This window comes from the organism of the source record quoted next (genome assembly GCF_019968985.1).
Source record: "MAG: Porospora cf. gigantea B chromosome Unknown PgB_NODE_1066_length_8157_cov_201.216, whole genome shotgun sequence".
NCBI lineage: Eukaryota > Apicomplexa > Conoidasida > Eugregarinorida > Porosporidae > Porospora > Porospora cf. gigantea B.
Window position 1 is genome coordinate 1 of NW_027178500.1, and position 8,157 is coordinate 8,157.

Consider the following 8,157-nt stretch of genomic DNA (forward strand, 5'->3'; position numbering starts at 1 on the left):
TAACGAGGAATATTGTTTCATCCAAAAACCCTAGAGTCCCTTTCAGAGTTCAACAATGGGATAGTCTGCATAATGAGAGCATTCCCGAGTCCCTCTACACCCGTCTAGAAGCAATATTATATGTTGCCACAGCTGTTGCATAAACATTGCCGTTTTGTCTCGCCCGTTCTACGTATGCCAGAGACAACAGGGGGTGCGCCAGCGATTCATCGTGCATCAAACCTCAAATTGATCTCTTTAGATTCGTAACGAGGAATATTGTTTCATCCTAAAAGGAATATTTTTTCGTAACGAGGAATATTTTTCCATCCTAAAAGGAATTTTCGTAACGAGGAATATTTTTCCATCGTGTGGACGCATTTATCACATTTTGGCAACGAAGATGGTTTCTATAAAATACACACCGGAAACGGGCACACTAACCCTCTTGCTTTCTGCATGCGATTCTCTCTTCCAAGTCTTGTCCTCGCTTGACCAGTGCATCCAGCCGCTTCTGCAGTTCCGCGCGCTTATCGGCCGCGGATTGAATAAGCTGCGTAGTGGCGGACTCGCGATCAGCACACACTGCTCGAAGCTGCTCTAGACACTTGGGAACGTCAGCCTCAGTCACAGGAGGAGCGACTCCTGCCCGTGCGAAATCAGCCAAGGTGTCCATGTCGTGGTTCAACACTACAGTTTGGCGCTTGACGACCTTGGATTTGGCCTTCTGGTTCTTTCTTGCCCGCTTTGAGAGGGTTAGGGTTTCCCGGCCACGTCTCTGAGATTGTACGAAACCCTCAGGTAGTTGCTCAGGCGTTCTGGAGCAAGTAGAATCTTCAGGCGATGTCTGCTCCGACGCTGAGGACACCAAGTTGCTGATCATTTCAGTCAGACGCAAAGCTACCGCGTGCTCGGGGTCCTTGACGTTCTCGTTCATGTCCGCTGCGACACGTTAAAGGGAAGAAAGAACACATCCTACCTAGATCCGCCTCGAGTCTGGCACGCTCGGAAGCGATCTTCGCTCGCATCTCCTCCTCGCGTTTCAATTCTAACTTGGCCTGCTTGATCTTGAACTGATGCGCTTGATAACTCCGCATCTGGTCGACGAAAGTGTCTTCCGCTTCGTACAGTGAGATCTTGGCTGTGTTGATGTCCTCCGTAAGAGCGGCGCGCTCGTCGAGTAGATGTCGAATGGGGTCCATCTGTCTCTGTCGAGCCTCCAGCAGCAAGTTCAGTTTCGCAGACGCCGCAGCGCGTTTCTCCCTAACGCCGGAGATTTCTTCGCGTAGACTGGTGAGGCGGTCTCTGTGCGAGGCTATGCCGTCGGTGTTGTCCACCGTAGTCAATGCGTCTGCCTTACGCATTTCCTCCAGCGCCTTAGGCCGTGAGGACCTCAGACGAGCTATCTCCTTGACGAGTTTCTTCTCGTCGTACGCCGTCAGGTTGGTTTCATCATAGGTGCGTTGGAGTTGCGTAATCCGAGCGTCGATCTCCTGAATGCCGCTCCTGGGTGATCTGGCCGATTGATCTTGCATCCGAGCCCGAGACTGTCGCTCCTCTGTCATCAGAGCGTCAAGGGTGGAGGTCAACCCTTTCCTTTCGTCCTCCAGAGTGTTAAGCTCCGCGTTGAATGAAGCCACCTCAGCCCTCAGCTCGTCGCGAGTGGCGTTGAAATCCTCCTGGCCCCCAGAGAGCTCACGTATGCGCTCATTTAGAGCGTCTCGTTTCTCTATGGCAGCCTCCACGGCGGCGCGAGCATCGTCGATGCGCTGGTTCAGAGACTTTTCATCAGGCTTCGGCGGCGAAAGCACAGAGTCGACAGTGACGACAGTCATGAAATCCTCAATTAGACGCGAAGGCTATTAATGACTGTGGGATCAACACATTCTAAGACAAGCCCTGTTGGGGTCCATGAACTCATCCACCACTCCGTCCGTAACCGCAGAGCGACGCCTCTGGTGTTCCGCCACGATGCCTTGCAAGACGTCAATCAGAACCTTCTTGACTTCGCCGGTCAGCATTCGGCCAGCAGCATAGTCGCTTCGTATTGTCTCGAGCTGCTGATCGTCCTCCAGCAGAAAGCAGAGGTAGTGGTAGGGGACGTCGACCTCGAGGTTGGCGCCATGTTCCCTCTGCTCCTCAGCGGTGTCTCGTCCACCACTGACCGCCTTCCGATTTATCTTATTCTTGATCTCCTTAGGCGTATCGGTCACGTAAATGGAGGACGATTCCGAGGATGCGCTCATCTTGGTGTTGAATCCTTGCAGGGATGGGATGAACTTGGATATTATTAAGCTGGGCTTGAGCCTGTTCAGCTTCGGGGCTATATCTCGAGTCATTCGGAAGTAGGGATCCTGGTCTATAGCGCAGGGTATCAGACAACCCACATCGGTCTTGTCGCCAAAGATCATAGGGAAAACGTCAGGGAATGACGGGGCAGCCTGGGTGGCGGGGAACGCCACCCGTCCAATGCTAGACGAGTCGTTGAAGCCGAAGATGCCTTTAACCTGGTTAAACGTCACCTTGTCCTGAATACGTAGCATCGTTGGGTACAGGTACTTGATGTGGTCTGTGTCCCGAAAGATGAACGTCTTGTCGGGATTAAATCCCATAGCAATGATATCTTTAGCGTTCTCGAAGCCTGCTTTTCTTGTGTCCTCCAAGGATAACTCCGATTTGAACAAGAATTTTTCATCGTCCGTCAGCTGGATAACGACTGGGACGTCGAACACGTCCTGGAGCCATTTAACGAACATGAACGGCACGAGATGCCCGATATGCAACGACTCCGAGGATGGTCCTCGGCCTGTGTAGATGTAGAACGGCTTTCCGGTCTCCTTGAAGTTCAGAATGGTGTCAATCTCGCGATGCGCGAAAAAGAGACCTCGGCGGAGGAAGTGATGGTTTTTGCAGCCAGTGACCTTTTCTATGCGGTCCAGCTGCTCTGTCGACAATTTCTGACACCCAAACTCATCAGTGAGCTTGTCATAGTCGACGCCGGCGTCGGCGCTCACTTCCCAGGGTGTCACCTTCTGTGCTTCAAGCGTTGAAGAGTCCATGTGCTTAGACATCAAATGTTCAAATATTCGAACATGTGAACATACAACTGCGTGCTTTGAGTCTGGGTCAAACTGTTCGAATATTCGAACATGTGAACATACCCAGGGTCAAACTGGTTTGTTCTACGCTGTCTGGTGTCTTCTGCTCTTAGCACGGAGACTGCGGATCTTGTCGCTGGCTGCCCTCTGTCAGAAGTCGTATTCACTCTATCACGCCAGTTCAGCGATGGTGGCCAGCATCACCAGAGTCAGCCCCGCAGCAGTCCCTGTCGTCGCATGTTTTTGCGGCTATTTCTGGAAATGTTTGAACAACACAACATGTGGGGTTTCTGCCTCAAAATTCAATTTTTTTATTGTATTTAAGCCCCAAAATAATGCAGTTATGGACTTTACTCTACATTTCTCATGAGGGCCATCAAAGCCGCGCCATGCAGCGACCCGCTGGCAGCGAATCCCAGACGAACCTGGCTCGCTGACCCCTCCTCGAGGGCGGCCACGATGTATTGTTGTACGTGCGCCCGGTAGGAAGGTATGCAGGTGAACAATGGACCCTCGATGGCTACAGTCACGCCACCCAAGGCTGGCTGCAGGTTACCGGTCTTCAAAGCCAGCGCCGCTATGGCCACCGCCGCCAGGGAAGCGCTCCGCTCGAACACGAGCTGGCAAAGTTGTCGAACGCGGTGAAGCTCCACCTCCGGCAGGTCCCAATCCCAAGTCGCGCACATGATTTGGCGAGTCATGCCAATGTCGTTGTTCTCGACGATATGGGCTACGGCTTCTGTGGGCAGAGAATGCCGAGACCAGCTGAGCGCTGGCGACTCGTGCTGCCACACCTTCACAATGCACCTCCTGCATATCTCGCCCAAGTACGCGCCTCCAACCATCTTCGCAAGGGTTTGGGTGTGTCTGTCGTACTCGTCGGCAAAGTCGTTCTCCAGGTCGACGTCGATGATGGGCAGGTTTCTGTGGAAGTTGCCCAGTTCCGTATTAATAACTCGTCCTCTGTAACCGTAGAACGCGGCACCAGCCTCCACGTAGGCGCCGTTGATACCATTGCCGATCACGAAAGCTGCGGTGCACAGGTCATCTCCCATGTAGCGCCTCATGAGCAGTGGCCCCACCGAAGAGTTGTTGGAAGCCAGTAGCGGCGAGGTAGTTTTCCCTCTACGACGCATAGCCATCTCCACGAGATCGCCGATGTCGGCGCCCTCTACTTGGTCGCAGGTGTCCCTTCCGGTGGCGAAGTTTTTTGTGAAGCGCATTAGTCGCGACGCGTCGAATTTGGTGGTCAGAAGGGGGAACGAGGCTGTCATTCCAAGTTTGGTGTCAGGTTTGAATGGAGACTCCTCCTCGAGCTTACAAAAGCACATCGCAATGTAGTCGAACATCGCCTTCGCTCCGCAGGTTGGTAGACGCAAATGGCTCACCTCATCCCACAGATATTGACCGTCTCGTTTCGTCCGCACTCCTCCTTTTCCATCGAAGGTGAACAGGCCACACCGGATGCTGTGGCTGCCGATAGCCAGTCCGTAAGACTCTCCGCGCTCCTTGCCTGTCGGTAACTCGCTTATGCAAGTATCTAGCATCCTGAGAGCAGACACTGAACTGTCGAAGTCCAGCATGCCTTTGTGCCGCTCTAAGCCGATTTCCATGTCTTTCAACAAAGCTGCTACGGCTCCCTTGAGAACCGCCGTGTTGGGACGAAGATGCCTGCAGTACATCTCAAATCTCCCGTCCTTCGTGGCGAAGTTCTCAATCACTCCCATCTCCTCAGCGTTGTACATCCATTTTCGAGAGCGATTTGGTTTGTTAATCTGCGGAGGCGTCATAAGATTACACCAAATTGAGAACACGTATCATCAGGTGACTGAGCATTCAAGGAACGGCAGGACTGGCATACGAGCCCCACACTAGCATCAACCATCGACACTGATTGCAAGTCTGTCGTTACCAAATTGAGAACACGTATCATCGGGTGACTGTGCAGTCAAGGAACGGCAACGGCAGGACTGGCATATTTGTGCCACACCAGCATCAACCATCAACGCTGATTACAAGGCTCTCGTAAAGGAAACCAGTTACTGAATGACTGACTACATAAGAGACGACGACGACGGAATATAATCAAATTTCGTCATGGCTGAAGAAGACGGGGCTTTCTCAAGTCGCTGGGCCTTTTGGCTCACTGTAGCCGGCTGCTCCGTCGGATTCGGTAACGTGTGGAGGTTCCCCTACGTGGTCTACAACCGTGGGGGTTTTTCGTTCCTGATCATTTACTTGATCGTGCTCGCGTTATGCGCGATACCAACTCTGATAGTTGAGTTTGGAGTGGGTCAAATGTCCCGCAGCGGTGTTGCTGGTGCCTTTTCTAGTACAGGTAAACCCGGCCTCCGATGGGCTGGCGTAGGAGCCTTGATTCCTGCGTACATGTGCCTGTTTTACCCGCTACTTGTCGTCTGGTCCTTCACGTACCTCTTCGCTTGTTTCCAAAAGGACCTTCCTTGGGCTGTTTCCCGGGAGATCTTGGACAAGTGTACTGCGTTCGGCTCGGACAGCGCTTCATGCGTCGCCAACGGCTGTTTCGTTCATAACCTTACTAAGCAATGCGTCCCTGACTACATCGGCGCCGCCAACGGGTTCTTTGAGTCTGCGTTGATGATTCTCCCCAACGAAGAAGGTCCACCCACAGGTTTTTCGTGGTCTATATGGGGGTACCTGCTGCTGACGTACGTCCTTGCCTTTGCGGGAATTTCCATGGGTCCGAAGCTCATGGGCAAGATCATGTACGTCACGATGACACTTCCGATCGTCTTGCTCTTTGTTCTCCTTGGAGTAGGAATATCTCTACCCTACTCTTCCATTGGAATCACCAAGTACATTGCGCAGGTTGACCCGTCCACCTTCGGTGAGCTTCCTGCCTACGTCGACGCGGCTACCCAGGCCGTGTTTAGCTGTTCTCTCGGAACTGGAGTTTTGTTCACCCTCGGCGCACATAACCCCCTCCGACAGAACTTTATCACCGACTCCTTTGTCATGACTATCGCCGATACCGTTTTCGCTTTCGTTGCTGGATTCGTCGTCTACGCCGTAATGGGACACCTTTCAGGAGAGACTGGTGTCGACTTCGACGCCCTTCCCTTGTCGGGCAGCGGACTGGCTTTCAAGTCATATCCTGTGGGTCTCACCTCCCTCGGCTACCCTTGGGCAAACATTCTCACTGCCCTTTTTTTCATGGTCTTGGTACTTCTAGGCTGGGATACTGTGGCGGCTCTCCTCGAGTCGGTTGTAGACACTCTTCAGGATTCCAGCTTCAACAAGCGCAAAGCTAAGCTAGGCCGTAAGACTATCTGCGCTGGAGTGTGTGGAACGCTCTTCGTTTTCAACACTCTGTTGGCTACCAATCAAGGCGGTCACTGGCTTGACACCGTCGACCACTATGTATCCCTGCTCTTACTTCTGGTTCTCACCTGGCTCGAGAACATGCTGTTGTCTTGGTTCGTTAACGACCACCTCTGCATCGAAGTCGTTGGGCCCGCGGTGTACTGGACGTCTTTCGCCTCAACTGTCGGCGTCCCCGCTCTCGGCGGTTTAATCATTGGAGCTGCCTTCAACTCGGATACCGCCAATGGCGGTGGTTGGGTCCTTCTTGCAACTTGGATAGTGGCCATTGCTGGCATATGCACTGTTCCTCTTTGCGCTACCACGAATCTACAGGATGGTTCGAAGCTTTCCATCAAGGAGCGCTACTACTTCACGTACGGAGCCAATGTTATGTTTTTCCGTGAGCAAGTCAAGCTTCTAACGAACCGTCCTTTCTGGTCGGGGTGGATGTACATCATGAAGGTCCCCTCTACAGCTTTCCTAACCTTCGTCACCTGGCTGTCCTATGGTTCAAAGAACACCTGGATTTTCAGCTTCATCAACTCGAAGGGAGAGGAGTTGCCTTACTCCACCTGGATGATTGTCCTTGGACTTTTCCTTCCCCTTTTCCTTTACTCCCTTGCTATTGTCGCCTTCGTGAAGCCCGACTTCATGAAATGGTTTATCTCCGAGGACGTAGATACCGATCTGCTCACTCGCGACTGTGGTTTCGGATATTTGGATGAAGAGAGAGCATCCCTGAGGGAACGTACTGAAGCAGTAGAAGAGCCTTCTAAATACGAGGAAGTACTCGAAGAGTCTTCCTATTCGTCTTAGTTTTGTATGAAATCACACAATGTATGTGAACATTCACCCTCTATGGAATGCTGGGAACTTCTTGCTTCACCCTCTATGGAATGCTGGGAACTTCTTGCTTCACCCTTTATGGAATGCTGGGAACTTCTTGTTTAACTGATTAGTGTTTGTGACATCAAATATATTTTGCGTTGGAGCAACACGGACTGCTGAAGAGCCTGACACTATTGACAGGACCTACGAGCTTCCGAGCTTCCTGACGGCAACACCATTTCAGTCGGCAAGGCGTTTTGTTTGCCCTGAAGGCCTGTTCCAGCCTGGATTCTTGGTACGACGAGTAGTGCTTCGTAAAGTTCTTTGTATGTTAGAATCGTTTCGCCCACATCATGATCATGAAAACAGCTGAGTAAGAATTACCAATTACTCATTCAATTTACGATGACTGACTTTGAGGACGCTACTCCCTGTGTTGTCGACAACGGATCCGGTATGGTGAAGTGTGGACTCTCTGGGGAGGACGCTCCTTCGCACGTTTTTCCCTCGATCATTGGACGTCCTAAGCACCAGGGCATCATGGTCGGTATGGAACAGAAGGACGCCTATGTAGGAGACGAGGCGCAGGCTAAGAGAGGCATTCTCACCCTGTCCTACCCTATTGCCCACGGCATCATTACATCTTGGGACGACATGGAGAAGATCTGGAACCATACATTTTATAATGAGCTGAGGATCTCCCCAGAAGAGCATCCTGTGTTGCTGACTGAGGCCCCTCTGAATCCCAAGTCCAACAGAGAGAAGATGGTCCAGATGATGTTCGAGACTTTCGGGTGTCCCGCCACCTACGTGCAGATCCAGGCTGTGTTGTCTCTGTATGCCTCCGGAAGGACCACCGGTATCGTCATGGATAGCGGTGATGGCGTGTCGCATACTGTGCCGATCTACG

At 52.1% G+C, this 8,157-nt stretch overlaps 5 protein-coding genes across 8 annotated transcripts; 2 read left to right on the forward strand and 3 right to left on the reverse strand.

Annotated features, from left to right (window-relative positions):
* Nucleotides 1-418: 418 nt before the first annotated feature.
* Nucleotides 419-1,814, reverse strand: KVP17_004343 (uncharacterized protein; the record flags this gene model as incomplete). 2 transcript variants are annotated; one of them, XM_068522439.1, is made up of 2 exons in its annotated part: nucleotides 419-921; nucleotides 959-1,814. In XM_068522439.1, 2 exons carry the CDS (start codon nucleotides 1,812-1,814, stop codon nucleotides 419-421), a joined length of 1,359 nt encoding a protein of 452 aa, XP_068379699.1. The 2 variants fall into 2 exon arrangements, with proteins under 2 accessions (XP_068379699.1, XP_068379700.1); XM_068522440.1 differs by having other exon boundaries at nucleotides 950-1,814.
* A 42-nt stretch (nucleotides 1,815-1,856) lies between these two features.
* On the reverse strand, nucleotides 1,857-3,050 carry KVP17_004344 (uncharacterized protein; the record flags this gene model as incomplete). The annotated part of the gene is made up of 1 exon (XM_068522441.1): nucleotides 1,857-3,050. One exon carries the CDS (start codon nucleotides 3,048-3,050, stop codon nucleotides 1,857-1,859), a length of 1,194 nt encoding a protein of 397 aa, XP_068379701.1.
* A 377-nt stretch (nucleotides 3,051-3,427) lies between these two features.
* On the reverse strand, nucleotides 3,428-4,867 carry KVP17_004342 (uncharacterized protein; the record flags this gene model as incomplete). 2 transcript variants are annotated; one of them, XM_068522438.1, is made up of 1 exon in its annotated part: nucleotides 3,428-4,867. In XM_068522438.1, one exon carries the CDS (start codon nucleotides 4,865-4,867, stop codon nucleotides 3,428-3,430), a length of 1,440 nt encoding a protein of 479 aa, XP_068379698.1. The 2 variants fall into 2 exon arrangements, with proteins under 2 accessions (XP_068379698.1, XP_068379697.1); XM_068522437.1 differs by having other exon boundaries at nucleotides 3,428-4,822.
* A 307-nt stretch (nucleotides 4,868-5,174) lies between these two features.
* Nucleotides 5,175-7,235, forward strand: KVP17_004345 (uncharacterized protein; the record flags this gene model as incomplete). Its single annotated transcript, XM_068522442.1, has 1 exon — nucleotides 5,175-7,235. The coding sequence occupies one exon, from the start codon at nucleotides 5,175-5,177 to the stop codon at nucleotides 7,233-7,235; it is 2,061 nt and encodes a 686-aa protein (XP_068379702.1).
* A 417-nt stretch (nucleotides 7,236-7,652) lies between these two features.
* KVP17_004346 (uncharacterized protein) lies at nucleotides 7,653-8,157 on the forward strand (the record flags this gene model as incomplete). Of its 2 annotated transcripts, none has more annotated exons than XM_068522444.1 (1): nucleotides 7,653-8,157. In XM_068522444.1, a coding segment is annotated over one exon (505 nt), but the record flags the coding sequence as incomplete, so codon positions are not given. The 2 variants fall into 2 exon arrangements, with proteins under 2 accessions (XP_068379704.1, XP_068379703.1); XM_068522443.1 differs by having other exon boundaries at nucleotides 7,653-8,144.